Source organism: Syngnathoides biaculeatus, chromosome 18, assembly GCF_019802595.1.
Source record: "Syngnathoides biaculeatus isolate LvHL_M chromosome 18, ASM1980259v1, whole genome shotgun sequence".
Lineage (NCBI taxonomy): Eukaryota > Metazoa > Chordata > Actinopteri > Syngnathiformes > Syngnathidae > Syngnathoides > Syngnathoides biaculeatus.
Window position 1 is genome coordinate 7,144,270 of NC_084657.1, and position 25,849 is coordinate 7,170,118.

The following is a 25,849-nucleotide window of genomic DNA, read 5'->3' on the forward strand; positions in this document are numbered from 1 at the left end:
ATGTATATGTATATATGTGTATATGTATGTATATGTATATATATGTGTATATGTATGTATATGTATAATGTATATATATATAGTATATTATATATGTATATATATATGTATATGTATAATGTATATATATATGTAGTATGTATATATATATATGTATATATATATGTGTATATATGTGTATATATATATGTGTATATATGTATGTGTATATATATATGTTATGTATATATATATGTGTATATATGTATGTGTATATAATATGTGTATATGTATATATATATATATATGTATATATATATATATATGTATATATATATTATGTATATTATATATATGTGGGGGGGGGGCACAGTGTTTTCTGTTATTTACAAGGGTTACTGAGACCCCTACAAATAAAAGCTGCGAATAATGGCTACAGTATCAATACACACTGGTTACACTGTCATCATGCACGCCAGCAACTATTTTAGCATGTATGTAAGCCATCACATAATGGCACTCACAAGGCAGTGAAGGACAATTGCATTTTACATCTGTAAGCAAACGAAGCTTACGTTACCCCACACACTGCCTCTGTAGGCCGGTCATTACTGACGATGTTGTATACACCAGGCTGTCCCATCAAAACTAAAATTATCACACCACACCAAACCCAGTAGCATAACTAGCAAAAAATTAAACAAATAAAAGAGAGTTGGAAAATATTTGATACAAAACGTGCAATTTAAACTGCGGCATTCAGAACCTCAATAGTGCCGCAAAGCCTGCTGGGAGCATGTAAAAAGCGTTGATATATTTTGCAACAAAGTGTCCATTTATTAGATGGCTACAATTTTTTGTTCGTATACTGTAATTCCCGGCCTACAGATTGCACCTGGTTTTCAGCCTCACCCAGTACATTTGTAAAGGAAATACCGTTTGGTACATATATACGCCGCAACTGTGTAATTTACAAAGCCGCAAGTGCCCACATTGAAACCCACATTGAAACACGAGATACTTACAAAGAAAGACTGTACACAGAGAGTTTAACGCTCGCGCCGTGCTAAAAGGGCCAGTTAAAAATAATATACTGGTAAAAATCCCTGAGACACAGCAATAACACGCTACCGCAGCGCCTCAGAGGCGGATCGGTAAAAGTCACTTCGTCGGCACATGTATTCCACCGGTCTCACTCTTACCTTTCCGCTCGAGTGCCCCCTTGCGGCTGTTCGAAAAAAAAAAAAAATGCACAAATTAGCTGCATAAACCGCAGGGTTGAAAGCATGTGAAAAAAGTTGCGGTTTATAGGCTGGAAATTATGATACATTTGGAATGACAGTTATATTCTGTTTTGTTGCTCAGGTCTGAGGATGGCTTTGTCTTAGCGTGTGTGACAAAAGAGAAGCAGATGCTGCGTTTTTGCCTTTCACTCACTTCGCATTTATAGAAAAGTAAAAATGATAAAGCACAGAAATCAAACTTAAACTGTATAATTTTAATTTGATCTACTCTACCTTTTCAAAAGGCTGGTATGTTATTTTTTATAATTGCAAGCTGCATTTTATTACCATAGGGAGGTTAGAAATTCTGAAAATAAAGGAGCCATGTTCCATTTATTTTAAATCCTCAAAATAAATATGACTTTTTTTTTTTCCAGCATATAATACAGCATGTGTTCCCTTCATTATTAGGCTCATATAAGGCTTTTATTTTTTGGGAGCTACAGACAGATTTTTTTTTTTTTTTGTTTTGTTTTGTTTGTATTTTTAGTCCAGTATGGCTCTTTGGTCATTTTAGGCTCCCAATCCCTGGGTTAGACCATTTCAACAGTTTATGTATGTGTGTGTGTTTTACTTTTTTCATGCCAGCACTTTAGATTCTGAAGACTTTCGGCAGATTGCATACATTTTTATCACAAAAACAAAATAAAATCGGAAACAATACCGTACACCAGAATCCTCTCTATGGATTAGTACCTCAGTATGTCAAAAACATACTGTCAAAGAATTTTTTCTCCGATAGTTGGAACAGCGCTAGTATAACAATAGCTAATGACCAAAAGTACTTTGAGCTATAAAAACAGAAAAAAATGACTTGTCACTCAGCCTCTAGCAATTTAATGGCAAGTTAGTTTACAGTATTTGATAGCGCCTACCTGAGGGAACGAGCTGGAAGAGGTGGTGACCAGGATGTAGTGGGTCCAAGAGGATTTTTCATGCTCTTGTCTTAGTTTTGGAAGCATGCAAATCCTTCAGGGTGGGTAGGGTACAGACAATTTTTACAGCAGTTCTAATTCCCCATTGCAGTTGCTCTTTGTCCTTTTTTGTAGCAGCATCTGACCACACTGTGATGGATGAGCACAAGACTGACTTGATAACTGTTGTGTAGAACTGCCTTAACAATGCTTGTGGCAGGTCATGCTGCTTCAGAAGCCAGAGGAAGTGAATCGTTTGAGCCAATTTGAAGATTGAGTTGATGTCGGTCTCCCACCTCAGGTCCTGAGAGACTGTAACTGGAACTTGAAGGTATTGATGGGTGACACAAGACAGTTGGGTAGCATGAAAGACAGCTTTGGCGTTACCCGCTAATTCCTGACTGTCAGGAAGTTGTAAATCCATTGTCAAATGGCAGATGAGACCTTGAGCTGAAGAAGCTTGGAGAAGGTGAGTTCAGGGATAATAGTGTTGAATGCAAAGCCGAAGGCCACGGACATGGAAGCGTTCTCGGTGCAGTCTCATTTTGCCAAGTGCAGTCCCATGTTGACCGCATCCTCTCCACATACCTGTTTTCTTGGTAGACAAACTGCATAGGGACCAGTAGATGTTCTGGTAGATTAGCAAAGCAACAAAGACATGCCATTAAATAAAGACAGTAGATAAGTAACTAATATGAATGGTTCTTGTTGGTTTTCCAGCTGGGCCAATTTCATGTAACCTATGTTGACCGCAGTTGTTTGGAGATTCTGGATTCAGGTTCTTAGTTGAACCCAGATGCAGAGAGGACAAGGAGTTGAGTTTGTGAATGAATGCTTATTCTATTTGAAGTAAAAAGAGGAACTCTTGAGTACTGGATCGGAGTTTCGCAGGATTCCAAAGAGGACTGGCCTGGCAGGGTCGGAGTCCAGGGTGTCAGTGGGCTGGAAGAGTTGAAGACTCATTTGCAGGAAGCAAGGGCAGATGAAAGACTGGAGACAGAACAAAAATGAGGCACAGGCAAAATTTCAAGGACTTCAGGAGACAAGGTAGCTGGACCTCAAATGCAATATAAGAGGGTTGATAGTTTGGCGACATGTTGGAAGTCCCACAGTGTCTGAAGAACATTTAGGTGTAATTAGGATAGTCGGATGTAGCTGCGAGACTTCAGCACGTTGCACACTTTTGCCCCTCCCCACTTGGTACCCAGGAAGCCTGAATTTACCCCACATGGTGCCCCAACTGGACATGTTGGCTGTGTGGATTATAATTGTAGTCTAGTGCTTTTGATCATGTTTAGGCCAGCAGAGAAGGCTCTGAAGGCCCTCACTGCACACCAATATTTACGTGTATATATATCTGTGTTTCTTTGTTTGCCAATTATTTTACACGATTTGTCCCATAGCACATCAACAGTATTCAACAACTGTTGGCTCCTAAGAATTTTTATTTCTTACGTGGGAAACTCATTCGAATAACTTTTAATCACTAATAAATTACATAACAAGCCACTTATTACCAAATTTGGTCTTTTATAGCAATCCCAATGAGCCTTGTTGTAATTACAAAGTATTAAATGTACACCAGTTTGTAATGCAGCAATTGCTTGCACGATCAAAGTGGCACTGGCAGTAGCATTGAGTAGGTTCATTGAGACTAGTATGCTTTGATAATAACAGAAGCAGCAGATCAATCCTCTACTATTGCACTCACGATCCCTTCTCCTCTTGCGGGCCCTGACTTCAAAGCCAGGTAACATAATGTCCAATCTTTTAATAGCTTTCGACCAAAGCTTTGGGAAGGCCTCTACCCTTGCCTCAGTCTAAACACCCAATCAAGATTACCTTGGCTGTCTACAATAGCAGCTAAATGCAATTCAAGGTCCACATCCTCTTTGAAGTCTTCATTGCAAAAAAGATGTTTCTCGGGTACAGGAGGTAATACAGCCTGATGCAATTGCCAGACTTTGTTGTGACATTGCCTCATAGAGAAGCAATTACTGGTCTCCAAATTTAGAAGAAAAGGTATTACACAGGTTACCATTTTCCAAATGCAATTCTGGCAGGATTCTTTCCTCCATTTGATTGGGAGTTTTGTAATGGGCATCAAAAGGCAAACAGGCGCAACACATTTGTGCATGTTCGTATAGTACTGGGTCTTCTTCTGAATGACTGGAAATCTGTCAGTGATTTTACAGGGACTCACTGATCTGAAGCTGCAAAGCATTTGTCATTTATTCCTCCTACGTCTGACTTTATCATCTGTCATCAGATAATCAGAAGGTCCAGATTTCAAGTACCTACTTGGGCTAATGTGTCAGGTGACAGTCACTCAGATCTTTTGGAGTGTTATGATTCTTGTCATGCTACCGAATTATTTTCATTTTAAATGGCAAGTAGCAGTTGGAGAAATGTGAGTATGTTCCCAAATTATTAGTGCGAGCCACTGAATGAAAACTACATGTTGGAAAAATGCAACTCCGTTCCCTGACTATTGGCGCAACGCACCAAATGGCAACTAGGTGTTGGAGAAATGTGTTTCCGGACTGTAGGCACAAAGAACTGAAGCCCCGCCCATACTGTTTGTCCTCTCCTTAATGTGCCACTGACACCAAAATATACATTGTAAAAAATATATTGTAATCAAAACTACGTATAATATTAATCACTTTGATGATTAAAAAAAGGCGGAAAAAGTGAGCTACGAGCATGTTATTAAAGCCAAGTTGCGAAAGTATGACTTGACATCCCAGTGGCGCCCATATTACCTGTGATGTCATGTGACATCTCGTGCAGGCATCACACTGGGGCAGTAGCCATTGACAACACACTGTGCCAAATGGAGTGGCAGATGAACAAGAGCGATTTTCAGATTTTTCTGAAGCGAGTGAAGCAACTGGGGCCATTTTACCATATCGTTTCGAGCCATATTCAGATGATATGCGGATCACTTCTAACTAAAAACAGATACCCTGGCAGACAAGATGTGGAGGACGACCCATGCCTGGCAAAGTAAATATGACAGGGGTGCCCACACACTAGTGGCCGGTGGAGGGGAGAGCTCCTTTCTCCTCTCCGCTGCTGTTGTGACCACACGCGGCTGCCCGCCTCCTTGCCCGACACACCTCCGCGTCGGGAACAATGGCGGTCCGCACCACCGCGAACGGCGGCTCAGATGCATTGACACATTGAGAACCCATGATTTACGTACTTTAAGTTATTATGACGTGGGTCTTTTGTTACGTTCTGAGAGAAGGACTTCGTCGTCGGACGCGGATTTCTAGAATGTTCCTATAAGGACGAGGATGGCTGTCGACTGACCTTTTTTCTTAATACTGCTCCTTTCGCACGAGTACACACGAACAAGGACGCTACACTGCCTTCTGTTTTTTTTTTTTTACATTTCCCGGAATATTTGCAGGAAATAATATTTGCCTCTTTAGAACTTTGGATTCGACTATGGTGACAATACGTCATTCGGCTAGTAGGCTCGTGTTACATGTTACTAAACTGTCTTTGTACTTTTTTGTTATTGTTCTGTGTTGTATTGTGTGTGATTAAATTGTCTTAAACGCAATACGAGTGCTTTGTTGTATTCACTGGTTTGACCAAGGGTATTTATTCAAATGACATATCCTATAAACTGCGCGACAAATTAGTCCCCCCCACCTATTATTTTTTTTAAGTAGCTCTATACACACCTACCTGTCATTTGGAACCCACAAAATTCTTGTCCTTTGTACCTGTGCAATCCATTTTTCACGACAAATTGGGTCGTTTGGAAATGTGTGAAGAGTGAATCAATCCTCCCGACTGTTCGAGCCAAATCCAGCAATACAACGAGCTGGCATTTTGGCTAACACACAGAAAAAACAGCTAATTTCTCGCCGGTACAATCGGTAAAGACACTCAACCCCGCTGGTGTAGGTGTGTGCCAAAAAACGTCACTTCCTGGTTCTTCTTAACTCGAAACAGTCGAGTAAATTTTCATTTACGGCGGGAGATAAAAATCATTGGATCATTATTGAAAAGCAGCTGAGAACAGGCGTGTCTTCAACCTGGATTTAAATACGCTGTTTCATTTGACCTAAGGCTTTGAGAGACCCCATAGCTCAGTGGTTAGAGCATTGGTTTGGTAAACCAGGGGTCGTGAGTTCGTATCTCACTGGGGCCTCTAGTCCCCAAGAGGCAGGGTTCGCACGCGGCCCTAAAAGTCCCTAAAAACCCCTAAATTTTCGAAGGTGCATTTAGGGGCTCCTAAAAGTCCTTAAAATCCGGGAAAACCGGTCAAGCCCCTAAAAAGGCCTTAAATAAAAAAAAAAAAAAATCAAAGGGAGGACCTCTACCGCCAAAATTCTCCCTAAAAATGAATTAATCTGAATTAATTAAAAAAAAAAATGCGATCGGTCTGGCGTCCAAATCAGGCGGAAATTGTCAACGGAAGTCACCGTGTTGACAACTCGTCGCCATCTTGTCGATATTCCATTGTTTGTTTCCGTGAGTAGGCATTTCAGTTCGTCTTCGTTACGACGTAGCGTAGTTCTCTCATCGATCCAACTTGTATCACGGGGAAGTGCATTTTTCAAGAAGCTTGGGTTGAAAGTAAGGCGTTTGGGAGCTGGGTTCGTCGAGATCCAAAAGATCGGCACATGTTTTACTGCCATCTGTGCAAGCAGAGTTACCAGCTTGAAAAGATTGGCGTCAAAGCGCTGGAGTCGCTCCGGAAAAACAGGAGACACGCTAATTTGGCGAAGACTCTCTCATCTTCCGTTGGTATGAATCTGTTTCTGTCAAAATATCAAGATAGTGAAGCATCAACTTCAGGCAGTGGTACAAACAGTGCATGGGCACTAGGGATCGTAAAAAAACGCTTACTTTCATAACCGGTTTTAACCGAACAGCTGTAGCAAAAAAAAACGGTACCATAGTGGTGTTTACATAATTCACCCGCGGGACCTCGAGTTGGGGTGCGGTGTCCCGCACGGACTGCTTTTGTTGTTCTTCTTCCGGAGTGATGAGTTCAGAGTTCCCCCCGTTATGCGAGTAGTGTTTTGATGTCTGCCAATAAAACAAGTTTACTCCCATACTTTGGGGCGTTTCCTCGATGCCATGTTTGATGTTTCTTTGATTTAACTGAATGCTCTTTTGAGTCCAACTTTACTCTAACAGCGAAACTTGAAAAAAGTGGAAATGATGTTGAAAAAATAGCGCAATGTGGAGTACCGGAACCGTAAGAAATGATTGGAAATTTTAACCTATTTCGAAAGTCCGATGACGGTTTCGTTTAAAAAAAAAAAAAAAAACAAAAAAAAAACGAAAACCGGTTATTTGTAGCCGGTTGCGATCCCTAATGCGGACCTACAGTTGTCCAGCCAGAAGTCAGGCTTTATGAACGTAGTTCAATACACGAAGACGGACTCGTTAAAGGCAGAGATCATGTGGACTTTAAAAGTGATCTGCAGCCATTACAGTTACAAATCTTATGAAAATAATTTGAAAGTGTTTGCAGTCATGTTCCCAGACAGTGACATTGCTAAAATCTACCACTGTGGGGAAAGGAAGACTTTGTACATGGCTCCATTTGGCATCGCTGCCTACTTTTCATCTCTACTGCCTCAAAGCCAAAAAAGCCAGAATAGAGACTGACATATCTACACTTATTGAGAAGGGTGACAGGCTGTGTGAGGAGGCAGAAGAGGAATCTGAGGTTTATCATCGAGGCCAATGCACTCAGAGGCAGAGCAAAGGACAAGAGAGCCACTTTGGCACTTCTGCAGCAACAAAGAGGAGGCACTGGGTAGGCTCAAGGAGCAAGAGTAGGGGTGCTGAGACAGACATCAGTAGAAGACATTTGTGTATATAGTTGCAATTGTAGTTGGAATCTGTTTTTCTGTATACTGTTATGTGAAGACATTGACAATGGTCATATCAATGAGAACTACCACAAGGGGCGACAGGTGATCACTGTCACAGGTACTGAGGTACTGGAACATTTGATGAACCAAGAACGGTTGATGGCACCATTGGGCGAGTCTTTTTTCCTTACTCTTGATTTCCCACGATGGCCCTAAATTTTCCGTGTCGGCCCTAAATTTTTTCCGTGTCAGCCCTAAATTTTTCGTGTCAGCCCCTAAGAATGCCCCTAAAAAGTCCTTAAATTTTTTTGGTCAGACTGAGTATGAACCCTGAGAGGGGTTGTGTCAGGAAGGGCATCCGGCGTAAAAACTCTGCCAAACAAATATGAGCATTCATCTGAGATGTAACGCTGTGGCGACCCCTAACGGGACAAGCCGAGAAAAAATTATATCTGATCTAAGGCTTTCTGGGAGTTTGTTCCAGACTTGTGGGACATAGAATTTGAATGCACCATCTCCATATCTGGTTCTGACTCTGGGAACTGATTTAAAAAAAAAAAAAAAAAACACAAAAAAACACATCCAGTTGACCTGGTGGGTTCATACTGGGTCAGGAGGTCACTCGTGTATTTTGATCCAAGACCATTCACCATTAAAGACCAGCATCAAAACTTTGAAGTCTATCGTCGTCAACCAGTGTGATGACCTCGGAGTGTCACGAGCGGTGCCAGTTCACTGCCCTAGATGGAGCTGCCTCCGGCAGAAACTCCACTGTATTGACACTAATTTGGCCAGGCATATAAGTTTGGCACTCTCATTTGCAAGTTTGTTGTGTTTGAGACTGTGGTATTCTGTGTAAGTATACGAGCCTCTTATGTATTAACCTCGCTGTCACAGACAGCGTTCCTGTGTCAGCACAGCAAAGTCAAGTCTTGTTTTTGCCTAGAAGTAAGTCGACCTCTTTTTCATGTTTTTGGACCTCGCCTTTTTTGCACTGCTTATCTTTGTATGACTTCTGCCTGGAATAAAACAACCCTCAACATCATGTCCCTGCCTCGGAGTCCTGCATTTGGGTCCAGCCCCATGCCGCATGCTCAGGACACACAGTTGGACTGATATGGAGTTCTAAATGAGCTACAGTTTTCTTTTTTTTTTTTTTTTTTTTTTTAGGAAGAACTGTAAAGATACTTTTACAGTAATCAAGCCTACTGAAAATGAATGCATGGATTAATTTTTCCAGGTCCTGCTGAGACATCAAGTCTTTTAAACTTGCTATGTTCTTAAAGGGCAGCACAATGGCGGCGCTATAGAGCATTGGCCTCACATTTCTGAGGAAAGGGGTTCACATCCCAGCTTTGCCTTTGTGGAGTTTGCATGTTCTCCTTGTGCCTAAGTGGGTTTTCTCCAGGCACTCACTCTAGTTTCCTGCTTCTTATCTGTCTCTATCTGCTCTGCGATTGGCAGGCAACCAGTTCAGGGTGCACCCTACCTCCTGGTCGGTGACAGTTGGGATTGGCTCCAGCACTCCCACAGCCCTCGTGAGGAGAAGCAGCTCTGAAAATGGATAGATGGATGTTCTTAAGGTGGTAGTAGGCTGACTTCGTTATACAGTGAAGAAAATATATATCTGAACACCCTGCTATATTGCAAGTTCTCCCACTTAGAAATCATGGAGGCGTCTGAAATTTGCATCGTAGGTGCATGTCCACTGTGAGAGAGATGATCTAAAAAGAAAAATCCAGAAATCACTATGTATTTTTTTTTTTAACAATTTGTTTGATACAACTGCAAATACGTATTTGAACACCTATTAGCTAGAATTCTGACCCTCAAAGACCTGTTAGTCCACCTTTAAAAGCCCACCTCCACTCCATGCATTATCTTGAATCAGATGCACTTGTGTGAGGTTTTTAACTGCATTAAAAACACCTGTCCACCCCATACAATCAGTAAGACTCAAGCTTTTCACATGGCCAAGACCAAAGAGCAGTCCAAAGAGACCAGAAACATAATTGTACAACTCCACACGACTGGAAAGGGCTACTGAGAAATTGCCAAGCAGCTTGGTGAAAAAAGGTCCACTGTTGGAGCAATCATTAGATAATTGAAGAAGCCCATGCAAGATATCAGCCTGTGGGGTCTTAATGATCCTTAGAAAGGTGAGGAATCAGCCCAGGACTACACGACAGGACTTGGACAATGACCTGAAAAAAGCTGGGACTACCGTTTCCAAGGTGACTGTTGGTAATACACTAAAATGTCATGGTTTGAAATCCTGCATTGCATGGAAGGTTCCCCTGCTTAAACCAGCACATGTCAAGGCCCATCTTAAGTTTGCCAACGACCATTTGTGATCGCACCGTCCTTTAGGGGTATTTTACTGCACATGGGACAGTAGGACTGCTGACTACTGTGAAGCATGGGGGTGGTAGCATCATGCTTTGAGGGTGTTTTTCGGCACATGGGACGGGACGACTGCACTGTATTCAGGAGAGGATGACCGTGGCCATGTATTGTGAGATTTTGGGAAACAACCTCTTTCCCTCAGTCAGAGCATTGAAGATGGGTCAAGACTGGGTCTTTCAACATGACAATGATCCAAAGCACACAGCCACGAAAACCAAGGAGTGGCTCCGTAAGAAGCATATCAAGGTTCTGGCGTGGCCTAGCCAGTCTCCAGACCTAAACCCAATAGAGAATCTTTGGAGGAAGCTGAAACTCTGTGTTTCTCAGCGACAGCCCAGAAACCTGTCTGATCTAGAGAAGATCTGTGTGAAGCAGTGGACCAAAATCCCTCCTGCAGTGTGTGCAAACCTGTTGAACAATGACAGGAAATGTTTGACCTCTGTAATTGCAAACAAAGTCTACTGTACAAAATAATAAAATTGGTTTTCTCATGTGTTAAAATACTTATTTGCATCTGTATCATACAACTAAATAATTAAAAACCCCCATACATTGTCATTTCTGGATTTTTGTTTTTAGATTATCTCTCACAGTGGACATGTGCTTACAATGAAAATTTCAGACCCCTCCATGATTTCTATGTGGGAGAACTTGCAATACAGAAGGGTGTTCAAATACTTATTTTCTTCACTGTTGCTTTAATGTGTTTTTCCCAATTTATGCCTGGCATCAAGAGTTCAGGCCTGGTTGGTAGTTGTAAAATGTATAGTTTGGACCTCTGTTGCTTCAAAAACAATGACTTCAGGTTTGTTTTTATTTAGCTGGAGAAAGTTGTGACATCCAGACATTAATCTCCTGAATGCATTTATCAAGTGCCTGTACAGGGCCTCGGTCTCCTGGGAACATTGTAATATATATCTGCATGTCATTTGGATTAGCTAAAATAATTTATTTTGTTGTTCTTTATAATATCTGCCACTGGGAGTTTATAGACAATAAAGAGAAAAGGTCCCAGAATGGAAGCTTAGGGAACGCCGCACGTCATTCTTGTCTGCTGTTACCTATTGTCACAGAGTACTTCCTATTCTCCATGTATGTTTTGAACCAGTTTAGTCCACTTCCAAAAAGACCTGCTCAGTTCTCCAGTTGTTTGAGAGTATATTGTGGTCAACTGTTTCAAATGCGGAACCGAGATCTCTTAAAGACTGACATTTTCCCATCGTCTGTATTCAGACATGTCATTGAAAACTTTGGTCAGCGTAGTTTCATTGCTATGGTGCTGTCTGAAACCTGACTGAAAGGCATCATAGCAGTCATTTTGGGTAAAAACAAACTGTCAAGATTGTCCTTTTTCAGAAGAGCTTTGAAGTGCAACTGACCCAAATATTCATTTTAAAATATTAAGAAAACTACATATAATATTATTCACTGCAATGTCTATACGGAAAAAGCAAACGAGCGGATAGCATGTCATTAATGTGCAAAGTTGCGGAAGTCTCACTCGACATCCCAGTGGTGGCCATACTGTCTGCAATGTCATTTGCAGATGTCACACTGGGACAGTCGCCATTGAAAACACGCTGTGCCACCTGCTGTGGGAGATGAATAAGAGAGATTTTTGGATTTTTCTGAGGCCCCTTCTGAGACTGAACCTCTTGAAGAAGAGAACATCTCAGAATCGAGATGCCATACTTAGATGATATGTGGGTCACTTCTAACTAACAACAGACTCCCCGACAGATTGATGAGGAACCAGATGAAATATTTAAAATGATGGGCCTATAATCGTTCGATTTCCCAACTCTTTTACAAGTCTTGTGTATGTAGCGTACTCGGGAGGACCCATGCCGGGTGAAGTAACTACTTCAGGGGTGCCCAGACATGGTAGCTGGTTGGAGGGAGAGCTCCTTTCTCCTCCCGCATGCGGCCAAACATCACCCCCCCTTCCCCGGTGATCCACTTCCGCGTCGGGGCTAATGGCGATATGACGCAGATCTTTTGTTATGTTCTGAGAAAAGGATTACGTCATCTGACGCGAACGGATCTTTTTATTTATCCTGCTGCTTTCGGACAAGTAAACGGACACCACACTGCATTCCTGGAACATTCGCTGAAAATAACATTTGTTCGAGTTTGGTAACCATATGTTGTTTTTTCAGTTAGCTCGTGTTACACGCTACTAAACTCTTTGTACATCGATTTTGTTATTGTATTGTCTTGTATTGTGTGATCAAATTGTCCTAAACGCAATACAAGTGCTTTGTTATATTTTGCTTAATTGACCAAGGGCAGGGGTGCTCAATGCGGCGAGGCAGTCTTGGTCGATTGCGGGACGGCGTGCCAAAAAAAAAAAAAAAAAAAAAAGACGTCAGCCAATGTTCCCTCTTAATTGCTGACCACTGATCCAGTCTCTTCGCAGATATTCTGCATTGCGCGCAAAAAAAAATTAAAAAATCCAATGCAAATTGAAAGTATAACATACAGCTATTCAGTTTGTGGAATTTTGCAATGTGATTCAATGAGTGAGGGATGACTGGTTGTTACATCCAATGGCACAACTCGCATACACCCACCAAGTCCCCGCCCCCACTCTGAAAGACGTACACTTCTTCTTCTTCTTTTCCTTTCCACTTGTCCCGATTAGCGGTCACCACAGCATGTCATCTTTTTCCATCTAAGCCTATCTCGTGCATCTTCCTCACTAACATTCAGTCTTCATGTCCTCCCTCACAACATCCATCAACCTTTTCTTTGGTCTTCCTCTCGCTCTTTTGCCTGGCAGCTCCATCCTCAGCACCCTTCTACCAATATTCTCACTCTCTCCTCTCTGAACATGTCCAAACTATCCAAGTCTGCGCTCTCTAACCTTATCTCCAAAACATCCAACTTTGGCTGTCCCTCTAATGAGCTTGTTTCTAATCCTATCCAACCTGTTCACTCAAACCGAGAACCTCAGTATCTTCATTTCTGCCACCTCCAGTTCTGCTTCCTGTTGTTTCTTCAGTGCCACCGTCTCAAATTTGTACATCATGGCCGGCCTCACCACTGTTTTATAAATTTTGCCCTTCATCCTCGCTGGGATCCAAGGGGATTCCAGTCTAACCTAATCTGTCAGCCTATCCATTACTACCACAAACAGGAAGGGGCTCAGTGTGGATCCCTGATGCAGTCCCACTGCCACCTTAAATTCTTCTGACACACCAACGGCACACCTCACCGCTGTTCTGCTGCCCTCATATATGTCCTATACTATTCTAACATATTTCTCCGCCACACCAAACTTGCGCATGCAGTACCACAGTTCCTCTCTTGGTCCTCTGTCATAGGCTTTCTCGAGATCCACAAATACACAATGTAGCTCCTTCTGACCTTCTCTGTACTTTTCCACGAGCATCCTCAAGGCAAATAATGCATCTGTGGTACTCTTTCTAGGCATGCAACCATGCTGTTGCTCGCAGATACTTATGTCCTGAGTCTTGCCTCCACTACTCTTTCCCATAACTTCATTGTGTGGCTCATCATCTTTTTTCCTCTATAGATTCCACAACTCTGAACATTGCCTTTGTTCTTAAAAATGGGGACTAACACACTTTTCCGCCATTCTTCTGGCATCTTCTCTCCTGGTAGTATTCTATTGAATAAGTTGGTCAAAAACTCCACAGCCACCTCCCCAAATTGCTTCCATACCTCAGCTGGTATATCATCAGCACCAACTGTCTTTCCATTTTTCATTCTGTTAAGTGCCTTTCTAACTTCCCCCTTAGTAATCATTGCCCCTTCCTGGTCATTCACGCTTGCCTCTTCGACTCTACCTTCGCTCCCATTTTCTTCATTCTTTAACTTCTCAAAGTACTCTTTCCATCTATTTAGCACACTACTGGTACCAGTCAACATATTTCCATTGCTATCCTTAATCACCTTTACTTGTTGCACATCCTTCCCATCTCTATTCCTCTGTCGGGCCAACCTGTAGCGATCCTTAAAGACGTGCACTCATAAATACAAATGTTACAGTACTTACGCAGCCCATCAATATGTTTTATAATGACAGCGTCCACCACCGTTGCTTTAGTTTCCAACACAGTCTGGGCAACGTAGAGCAAAGATGAGATAGACATGCTGCTCATGTTTATTTTCGATATTAATGGAGAAAGTTAAAAAAGAAATGCTGTTGTTTTAAGATCCAATGCCTGTCAGAGTATGTGAATAATTGAAGAAAAGGTGATAAAACTGGACGAGATTTTATCTTTTCCGAGTGGCAAAGGTCTGGTCTGAAGCCAAAGTAGAAATTGTGGGATGAGATTGTGTAATTTTAAAATTCCACCTTGGCAAAGCCTGATCCAGGATAAAAGCACAGACAATACAGTGCACAAAAAGCAACTGTATTTTCACGGCTGTAAGGAGCACCATATTAAAAGGTGCATCCTCAGGTGCAGATGCAATTCCAGTATTTACAGGTGCGGGCAGGGTGGCGCTCGCGAAACAGTTTGTACCTTCATTTTTTTTAACCAGAAGAACACACCTACACTCTTTGTTCTTTGTTAATTAATCCATTGCTCGTGCTGTTCTTCCAACTTGGGCCATCTCATCTTGTTTATAACTAGGGTGTCCGCAGGAAATGCTTCCGGTTGGTTACAAATTTTGGCCAACAGATCACGTATAAGGTACTCCGCTTAATAAGGCGCCCTGTCCGTTTTGGAGAAAATTCAAGACATTTAAGTGCACCTTATAGCCGTGAAAATACGGTAATTCTGTATTTTAAATATAGGAGGCAACATAACATTAACCTTCCCCCGCCAGAAGCTCGCGAGAGGCTGGCTGCTTCAAAAGTAGATCTTGGGCTAAAAAAGTCTGGGCACCTCTGACCAAAGGGATTTATTCAAAATTATCACGTAACATATGCTATAACCTGTGAGACAAATTAATCCAACTATTATTTTTTTTTAAATAGCGGCATACCACAGGTGTCAAACTCAAGGCCCGGGGGCCAGCTCTGGCCCACCACATGATTTTATGTGGCCCGGGAAGCCAAATCTAGCATGTCAATTTCAATTAGTCTTGTAAAAATTTGTACAAAAATGTCAAATTGTCGTGCATCATCAATGATAAACTTGAGATATTCTAAGAATTTTTCTGTTACCAAACATGAATAGATGAAAAACACTTTACCCTTGATTTCTGATTCCAAAAGTAGATCATAAATTGATGATGATGAGAGGGTTAAATATTTGTATTGTTTCACAGTCAGAATGGCCCTTTGAGGGAAACCGGAACCACAATGTGGCGCGTGAGAAAAATTATAGTTTGACACCCCTGCTCTACACACACACACACACACACACACACACACACACACACACACCTGTCATTTAAAACCCATAAAGCTCTTGTCCTTTGCGCCTGTGCAATGCATTTTTCACAACAAACCGGGTCTTTTGGAAATGTGTGATCTTCCTAAGTGTTCAAGCAAAATCCAACAATACAACGATCTGACATTTTGGCTAAAATGCAGAAAAAAAACAGCTAATCTCTCACCAGTAAAACAGGTATAAACACACGAACCTGCCAGTGTGGGCGTCTGCATGAAACGTCACTTCCTGGTTCTTCTCCAACACAAATGCCTTGAGAAGATTCTCATGGCAGGAGATGCAAAAATCGATACACGGCAACATTCTGATGTGCTGTGAACAAACGGATGGGTCCATTCTGGCTGATTTTATTTTATTTTATTTTTTTTAAATCAACAACATTCTAAAAATTACGTTTACGTGTCAGTGACCCTTTAATTACAGCTGTTTTCAGTGGCTTTGGAAACACCACAGGGTCACCACAGCGCGTCGTCCTTTTCCATGTAAGCCTGTCTCCTACATCTTTCTCTCAAACACCAATTGCCCTCATGTCTTCCCTCACAAAATCTGTAAAACCCTATATTTGGTCTTTCTCTCACTCTTTTTTGCCTAGCAGCTCCATCCTCAGCACCCTGCTACCAAGATACTCACTCTCTCGCCTCTGAACATGTCCAAACCATTGAAGTCTGCTGTCTCGAACCTTGTCTCCAAAACATCTAACTTTGGCTGTCCCTCTCATCAGCTCATTTCTAATCCTATTCAACCTGCTCATTCCTAGAGAGAACCTAGACATCTTCATTTTTACCACCTCCGCCTCCACTACCTATTGTCTCTTCAGTGGGACTGGCTTTAATCCGTACATCATGGCTGGCCTCAACACTGTTTTTCTTAACTTTTCCCTTCATCCTAGTAGAGACTTTTGTCACATAACACACTGGACATCTTACCTCAGGTTTAGGGTTAGGAGTCAACCACCCTTGGAGCCTCACTCTTCTCCCTCCACCTCTCTCATTCATGCACATACAGTATATTCTGTTTTACTTCGGCTAATCTTCGTTCTTCTTCTTTCCAGTGAATGCCTCCATCTTTCCAATTGTTCCTCCACCTTTCCCTGGTTTCACTACAGATCACACCAGACTTAAACATGCCGGACCACAGTTTCTCTCTTGGTACTGTGTCATTGGCTTTCTCTATATCCACAAAGACACAAGGTACCTCCTTCTGGCCTCCTCTGTACTTTTCCATTAGCATCCTCAAGGCAAATAATGCACGAGTGGTGCTCTTGTGGACTTCAGGAGGCATTCCTTCACCGCATCTGCCCGTAACGCTGTCCAACTGTCTTGTCAAGCGTAGAGCCCTTCAAGTGCTTGGGAATTACAGTCTCACAGGACCTGAAGTGGGAGACAAACATCAACTGTATCCTAAAAAAAGCCAAGCAAAGGATGTACTTCTTGCGACTTCTGAGGAAGCACGGCCTGTTATAAGAGCTGCTGAGACAGTTTTACACAGCTATCATCCAATCAGTATTGTGTACCTCCATTACAGTCTGTTTTGGGCTGCGACAAAAAAGGACACTCCGACTCCAAATGACAATCAAAACTGCTGAACGGATTGTTGGCACCACTCTACCCACTATTGAAGACTTGCACATTGCTCGAAATAGGTCCAGAACAGGTAGGATCCTTTCAGACCCTCCACATCCTCGCCACCAGCTCTTCCAGCTCCTTCCATCGGGAAGGCACTACCGATCAATCCAAGTCAAAATTAGCAGGCATTCAGTTTTTTCCCTTTGGCAATTAAGTCATTAAATTATTTATCAGCGAGCTACTATTTTCTGCCTTGTGTTGTTGGGGCACACCCTCATATCACTCTGGTGAATCAGTATTAGTATTATATATCGTATGGTAATATATTCTGTAGACGATCGCATGACTTGTCATTTAAACTGCTCCCTTTGCACAACTGTCATTGCACTGGTCTATAATGGGAACCGTGGACGGGCAAAGGGACTCTGTACAAGCTTAACGTAATGAAGGGCGTTGATGCACTTTTAATTGTTCTAAATAAAGAAGACTGCATCTTGCACATCTGTAACTGAATGTCTCTTGTTCTTTGTTCTTGTTTGTTTGTTTTCTGAATGTTGTACCAGGGTGGCACCAACGACCGGGGACAAATTCCTTGTGCATTGTTACACACTTGACCAATAAAGCTGTTTCTGATTCTTATGTCTTGGAATGAAACCATACTGTTGCTTGCAGGTACTTCTCTCCTGATGCTTTTCTTCACTACTCTTTCCCATAACTTCATAGTGTTGCTCATCAACTTCATTCCTCTGTAGTTGCCACCACTCTGCAAATTGTTGTTGTTCATAAAAATGGGACACTTTTCCTTCAGGCATCGTCTTGCCCGCTAGTATTCTGTTGAATTAGTTGGTCAAAAACGTCAAAGCCACCTCTCCAAATTGCTTCCATCACTTCCACGTGTATCAGGACCAACTGCTTTTCCAATTTTCATCCTCTTTAGTGTCTACATTCCCCCTTACTAATCAGTGCCACTTCCTGGTCCATCACACCTACTCTTATTTCGCTCTCGTTTTCTTCATTCATCAACTTCCCAAAGTATTCTTTCCATCTAGTTAGCAAACTGCTGGCACCAGTCAACACATTTCCTTCTCTATACTTAATCACCTTTACATGCTGCACATCTCACCATCTCTTTCCCTCTTTCTGGCCAACCTGCAGAGATCTTTGTCTCCTTTCGTGTCCACCCTGGTGTACATTTCATCATATGCCTCTTGTTTAGCCTTCACCACCTCTACCTTTTCCTAACCCTATCTCAATGTATTCCTTTCACCTCTCACCAGTCCTCTTACTGTCCCACTTCTTCTTCTCTCGTTTGTGTTTCTTTTCCCCTTCCCTACCAGAAGACACACCAAGTACTCTCATGCCTGTAACTCTGATCACCTTGGCCTTAGTAGTCTAGTCTTCCGGGAGCTTTTCCTGTCCATCTAGAGCCTGTCTCACCTCTTTCCGAAAGGCCACACAACCATCTTCCTTTCTCAACTTCCATCACCCGATTCTCTGCTTTACCTTTTGTCTTCTTAATCTTCCTACCTGCTCCCAGAGTCATCCCACACACCACCATCATATGCTGTTGAGCTCCACTCTCCCCTACAACTACCTTACAGTCAGTAACCTCCTTCAGATTACGTTGTCTGCACAAAATCTAATGTGTTGATGGTATGGCACGATTTGAAACCTTCCAAAAGTAGTTCTCAATGGCCTGATCAAACTCCTCCCACGCCCAAGTTTTTGCATCAGCAATAACAAAAGCTGCATTCTGCTTGTGCATTTAACACCCATCAACTGTCTCAGGAGTCTCACAGCCTAAGAAGGCCCGATAGGAGTTTTCTCCATCCCTCATTGCTGGTGTCCACCAACAGGATTGGGGGTTGCCGCCACAAGAGGCACCGACACCGGCCACACCTCCAATTGGCTGCTTCTGGAACAGAGGCATGGAACATGGCCCACTCAGACTCAATGTTCCCCACCTCTCCCAGGAAGCGGCTGATGTTCTTCCAGAGGTGGGATTTGAAACTCCTTGTAACAGGGGATTCTGGCAGATGTTCTCACCGGATTCTCACGATACGTATGACCCTGTCAGATCGGACCTAACCCCCACATCAGAGCAAACTCACCACCAGGTGGTGATCAGTTAACAACTCCACCCCTCCTTTCACCCGAGTGTCCTTTCACTGTAGGTAACTCCAGAGTGGAAGAGAGTCCATCTCCTTCTTAGGTTTTCTGCTACTAGAGCCCAAGGCGTGTGTGGAAGGGAGTCCTATTTTTATTTCATTTTTTTATTTGCAACATCTTGACCTTACACACCATGCTTGGGCTCTTTCACTGCCAGAGAGGTAACAGTCCATGTCCCCACGGCCATATTTTGGAGCCGGGGAAGTTCCTCACTTCCGGCCACCTCCCAGCTCACATTGCACCTGACCACTATGGCCCCTCCCACAAGTTGTGAGCCCATGGGAAGAAAATCCTCAAAAATGCTTTATATATGACACACAAAAGGACATTTCCCTCAAATATTGTTCACCAAGCTGTCTAAATTTGTCTTGAGAATTTTTTCTTTGTTGAGACAACACATCCCACCTCAGAGGTCTATCAAGTGGTCTATCAAGATGCATGATTATTGCCCAAGTATTCCTTAGGCTGGCCACAGTAAACTTAGATTCTGCAATACACAAATTTTAAATAAATATAAAGTACCTATCCACAATGTTTATTGACGATGGTTTCTTTCTGTGCTTTTTATCAATTCGCATGAAACCGCCGATAAGGTAACCACTGCAGAGTGTCCAAAAGAGAGTTCAGATCCAGAACTATGGTTAACACAACAATTGAAGGTATGCACTGTGTTATTCCTTGACATTTCACATGAGAGTATTGAATGTAAATATTTTTTTTGTGTTTTTGCTGGGACATCCTGTCTGCTTCAAGCGTTAAACTAACTCTAACCCTAGGTCACCCACATCACAGAAGGAAGTAAACAGGGGAATATTGAACCTTACTACAGCAGCATGGAGAAAAGCCTAGAATTGGATAGGTGACTCACTTTAATCATTTAATCAAATATATATTATACTGTACTGTACTTTTGTTATTACATTGAGATCCATCCATCCATTTCCTGACCAGCTTATACTCTCAAGGGTCGCGGAAGTGTTGGAGCCTATGCCAGTTATCCTTGGGGTAGACAGAGGACAATGAGACCTTCTTTTACTTTCAGCTTGTCCCGTTCGGGGTCGCCACAGCGTGTCATCTTTTTCCATCTAAGCCTATCTTGTGCATCCTCTTCTAACACCCGCTGTCCTCATGCCCTCCCTCACATCCATCAACCTTTTCTTTGGTCTTCCTCTCGCTCTTTTGCCTAGCAGATCCATCCTCAGTATTCTTCTACCAATATACTCACTCTCTCGCCTCTGAACATGTTCAAACCGTTGTCGTCTGCTCTCTCTAAACTTGTTTCCAAAACATCCAACTTCGGCTGTCCCTCTAATGAGCTCATTTCTAATCCTATCCAACCTGTTCACACCAAGCGAGAACCCCAGCATCTTCATTTATGCTACCTCAAGTTTTGCTTCCTGTTGTTTCTTCAGAACTGTCTATAATCTGTATATCATGGCCGGCCTCACCGCTGTTTTTTAAACTTTGCCCTTCATCCTGGCGGAATCTGTTCTGTCACATAGAACACCAGACACCTTCCGCCAACTGTTCCATCCCGCTTGGACCCGTTTCTTTACTTCCTTAACAAACTCACCATTGCTCTGTCTGTATTGTTGACCCCAAGTATTTGAAGTCGTCCACCCTCGCGATTTCTTCTCCCTAGAGCTTAACTCTTCCTCCTCCTCCCCTCTCAGACGCGCACATATATTCTGTTTTACTTTGACTAATCTTCATTCCTCTCTTTTCCAGTGCGCTCCTCCATCTTTCTAATTGTTTCTCCCCCCGCTCCCTGCTTTCACTGCAGATCACAATATCATCTGCGAACATCATGGTCCAAGGGGATTCCAGTGTAACCTCATCTGTCAGTCTATCCATTATTACCGCAAACAGGAAGGGGCTCAGTGCGGAACCCTGATGCAGTCCCACTTCCACCTTAAATTCTTCTGACACACCTACGGCACATCTCACCGCTGTTCTGCTCCCCTCATACATGTCCTGAACTACTCTAACATATTTCTCCACCACACCAGACTTGCGCATGCAGTACAACAGTTTCTCTCTTGGTACTCTGTCATATGCTTTCTATAGGTCTACAAAGATAGAATGTAGCACCTTCTTTTTCTTAAAAATGGAGATGAGCACACTTTTCCTGCATTCTTCTGTGTCTTCTGTCTCGCCAGCATTCTATTGAATAAGTTGGTCAAAAACTCCACAGCCACCTCTCCAAATTGCTTCCATACCTCCAACGGTATATCATCGGGTCCAACTGTCTTTCCATTTTTCATTCTGTTCAGTGCCTTTCTAAATTCTCCCGTACTAATCATTGCCACTTCCCGGTCATCCATGCTTGCCTCTTCTGCTCTACCTTCTCTCCCATTTTCTTCATTCATTAACTTCTAGCCATCCACTTAGCACACAACTGGCACCAGTCAACATATTTCCATCGTTACCCTTAATCGCCATTACTTGCTGCACATCCTTCCCATCGCTATCCCTCTGTCTGGCCAACCTGTAGAGATCCTTTTTTTTTCTCTTTCTTTCGTATCCAACTTGGAGTACATGTCGTCATATTCCACTTGTTTAGCCTTCGCCACCTCTACATTTTCCCTACGACGCATCTCAATGTATTTCTTACGGCACTCCTCAGTCCTCTCAGTGTCCCACTTCTTCTTCGCTAATCTCTTTTCTTGGAAGACTTCCTGTATTTTGGGGTTCGACCACCAAGTCTCCTTCTCCCCTTCCCTACCAGAAGACACCCCTGCCTACCTTTCTGAATACCTTGGCAGTAGTATTCCAGTCTTCTGGGAGCTCTTCCTGACAATGACAATCAAATGACAATGAAACCTGTCAAGTAAAATAGTAACATAATGTTAGTGGTGGGATTCAAAACAGAAAAGTATCACGCAAGTGGGAGTGGCAGCAATGTCACCAAATCTGCAACTGGTTTTGTGAAAAACTTACCTTTATATTTGACAAGTAAATAACCATTTTATGGCAGCACATCTGCCCCACAGTTCTGAGGTCGTGGCTCAAATCCGGACTCTGGCTTTCTTGTGTGCTTGCTTGAATTTTCTCTTGAAACCCCAGTTTCCTCCCACATTCCAAAACTATGCATGACTTAGTGAAGACAAAATTTTCTGTAGGTGTGGATTGCTGATTATACAATATGTGCCCTGTGACAGGCTGTCCCAGGTTTTCATATTGACTGCTTAAGTCCTTTAAGTCAGGGATTTTCAACCTTTATTGGGCTGTGGCACATTTTTCACATTTACAAAATCCATAGCCACACCACCAACTAAAATGACACTCTAGCACAGTACACATAATCCATATAGTTGATATCGTTTCTAAATGTATTTATACTTACTTTGTGGGAAATCTTGGCCCATTTTGATGAATACAAAATTAATATCCTGGCAGGGATGGGAGAAAAACACACATGAAGCTCTTCTTCAACAGCTGTCAGTATCTCTCTGTTTTTAGTTTTTGGCGATAGAAGCTAAGCTAACACAGATATGCGTTTGAAAACGGTATCAATGTCAAAATAGCTTTGGCCAAAATGGGAAATTCCTTGGCAGATAACCAAAAACTGCCCAAAAGAAGATCAGCAGAGTTTAGCTTTAAACCACAATCTTGGGACAGTGCCTCTGGATTGGCAAACTGGGTTGGTGGTCCCCCTTTTCAAGAAGGGTGACTGGGGGGTGTTTTCCAACTATAGAGGGTTCACACTCGTCAGCCTCCCTGGTAAGGTCTACTCAGGGGTACTGGAGAAGAGGGTACGTCGGGAAGTTAAGTCTCTGATTCAGGAGGAGCAATGTGGTTTTCTTCCTGGCTATGGAACAGTGGACAAGCTCTACATCCTCGGCAGGATCGTCGAGGGTGCATGGGAGTTCGCCCAACCAGTCTACATGTGTTTTGTGGACTGGAGAAGGCATTAGGAAATTGCATGGGGAAAGGTAAGTCTGGGTATCCCTGCTGAAGCTACTTCCCCCTCGACCTGACCCAGAAAAGCTGGAAATAATGGATGGAGGGATGGATGGACCACAATGTTGTTTCAATTTAATGAGTTCCTCTTGCTCCTTTAAACTCATGTCCTTTCCAGCAATGGATGCTGAGCTGTATGGGTCATAACTATATCAAGGTCAAGAAATTAAATGACTTCTCTTCAAGACTTTTCGAATGTTTGTAAATCGCCTAGTATATTGCAGCAGTGTTATGATCATGCAGTTTCTCGGTGAGAGGGAACATCTCAAGGTTACCACGTTGTACGTTGTTGCCAGAGCTACACCTTTAAATGGAATCCATTCATTTTATCAGTGTTTGGAAGCAGGTTTTCATTTCTACCTGGCATCCGTATGTTATGTTCAGTCCATCCAGATGCAAACCACCATCCATTCATTTTCTGAGCCACTTATCCTCATGAGGTTCACGGGATTGCTGGAGCCTATCCCGGGTTTCATCGTGCAAGAGGCGCAGGGTACATCCTGAACTGATTGCCATCCAATCGCAGGGGACATGGAGACAGACAACAGTCACACTCCCAATCATACCTACCGACATTTTAGAGTCTCCAATTAATGCATGTTTTTGGGATGTGGGAGAAAACCACAGTGCCTGGAGGAAACCCATGCACAGGGAAAACATGCAAACTCCACACAGGCAGGGCCAGGATTTGAACCCCGATCCTCAGAACTGTGTTCATTAATATCCACTGACTCATCAAGTTTCCAGGCAAATTTCTTGCTGTCGTGAATCTTTTCCAAAACAACAGTTTTGATGTCCGCAGACATGTCATCAATACATCTGGCAATAGTGTTACCTGTAAGAGGCACTTTAGTTATCTCTTTGGCTGCATCATAGCCGAGCATTTCATTTACAGTGAAGAAAATAAGTATTTGAACACCCTGCTATATTGCAAGTTCTCCCACTAAGAAATCATGGAGGGGTCTGAATTTTTATCGTAGGTGCATGTCCACTGTGAAAGAGATAATCTAAAAAGAAAAATCCAGAAATCGCAATGTATGATGTTTTTAACGATTTATTTGTGTGATACAGCTGCAAATAAGTATTTGAACACCTGTCTATCAGCTAGAATTCTGACCCTCAAAGACCTGTTAGTCTGCCATTAAATGTCCACGTTCACTCCATGTATTATCCTGAATCAGATGCACCTGTGTGAGGTTGTTAGCTGCATAAAGACACCTGTGCACCCCATACAATCAATAAGACTCAAACTTGTAACATGGCCAAGACCAAAGAGCTGTGCAAAGACACCAGAGACAAAATTGTACAACTACACATGGCTGGAAAGGGCTACGGAGAAATTGGCAAGCAGCTTGGTGAAATAAGGTCCAATGTTGGAGCAAGAAAATGGAAGAAACGAAACATGATGGTCAGTCTCAATCTGCTCCGGTTCAACGAATCCCATACTGCAGACCAGCTAGGTTTGACCGGCAATGTGGTGCTGTGCAAACTCTGACGTCACGTGCCGGACCTCTCTTAACCTCGTTGTCGTAGCCAGCCTTCCTGTGCCGCCACAGCTAAGTCAAGTCTTGTTTTGCGGCTAAAAGTAATTTGACCATGTTTCATGTTTTTGGACCTCACCTGTTGCCTTGTGTTTTTGTGCCTCTGCCTTTTTGGAGTGCTTACTATAGCTGTGCATGACGTTTGGCTGGAATAAACCCTCCCTCAACATCGTTTTACTGCCTCTGAGTCCTGCATTTGGGTCCAGCCCCACGTCGTATGACTGTGCCACAAACAAAATTATGAAACAACGATTCGACTTTTACCTTCATACAATCATCCATCCATCAATTTTCTTCACCGCTTATCCTCACGAGGGTCGCGGGGAGTGCTAGGGCCTATCCCAGCTGCCAATGGGCTGGAGGCGGGGTACACCCTGAACTGGTTGCCAGCCAATTGCAGGGCACATGGAGAGAAACGGCTGCACTCAAAATCACACCTAGGGGCAATTTTAGAGTGTCCAATTAATGTTCCATGTGTTTTGGAATGTGGGAGGAAACCAGAGTGCCCGAAGGAAACCCACGCAGGCATGGGGAGAACATGCAAACTCCACACAGGCGGATTCGGGATTGAACTCAGAACTGTGAGGCCAACGCTTTACCAGCTGATCCACCGTGCCACCCTCATACAATCATAATAATGGCAAATATGTACATGCAATGGTGAAGATACTTTCACACGTTCATTCATATTTATTAAAATCTCAGGAATTATTTTGCTCTTTGGTATTTTGTAATTATAAAATGGCTGCTTCATTCTGCCATCTGAGCTCGCAGTGCAACATAATGAGGCTCTCTCCAGTGGCAGTTA

General features: G+C 42.7%; 1 protein-coding gene across 5 annotated transcripts in view; it reads left to right on the forward strand.

The window, feature by feature from the left end:
• The window catches only part of jhy (junctional cadherin complex regulator), a 99,487-nt gene that overhangs the window by 41,306 nt on the left and 32,332 nt on the right, over window positions 1-25,849 (forward strand). For 4 of the 5 annotated variants that reach the window (XM_061804188.1, XM_061804185.1, XM_061804184.1 and 1 more), the window contains 3 exons: window positions 19,225-19,365; window positions 20,131-20,196; window positions 20,314-20,396. In XM_061804188.1, coding sequence (XP_061660172.1) covers window positions 19,225-19,365; window positions 20,131-20,196; window positions 20,314-20,396 — 290 coding nt within the window. The remainder of the gene's footprint in view (window positions 1-19,224; window positions 19,366-20,130; window positions 20,197-20,313; window positions 20,397-25,849) is intronic. The other variant, XM_061804186.1, reaches the window with a different exon arrangement.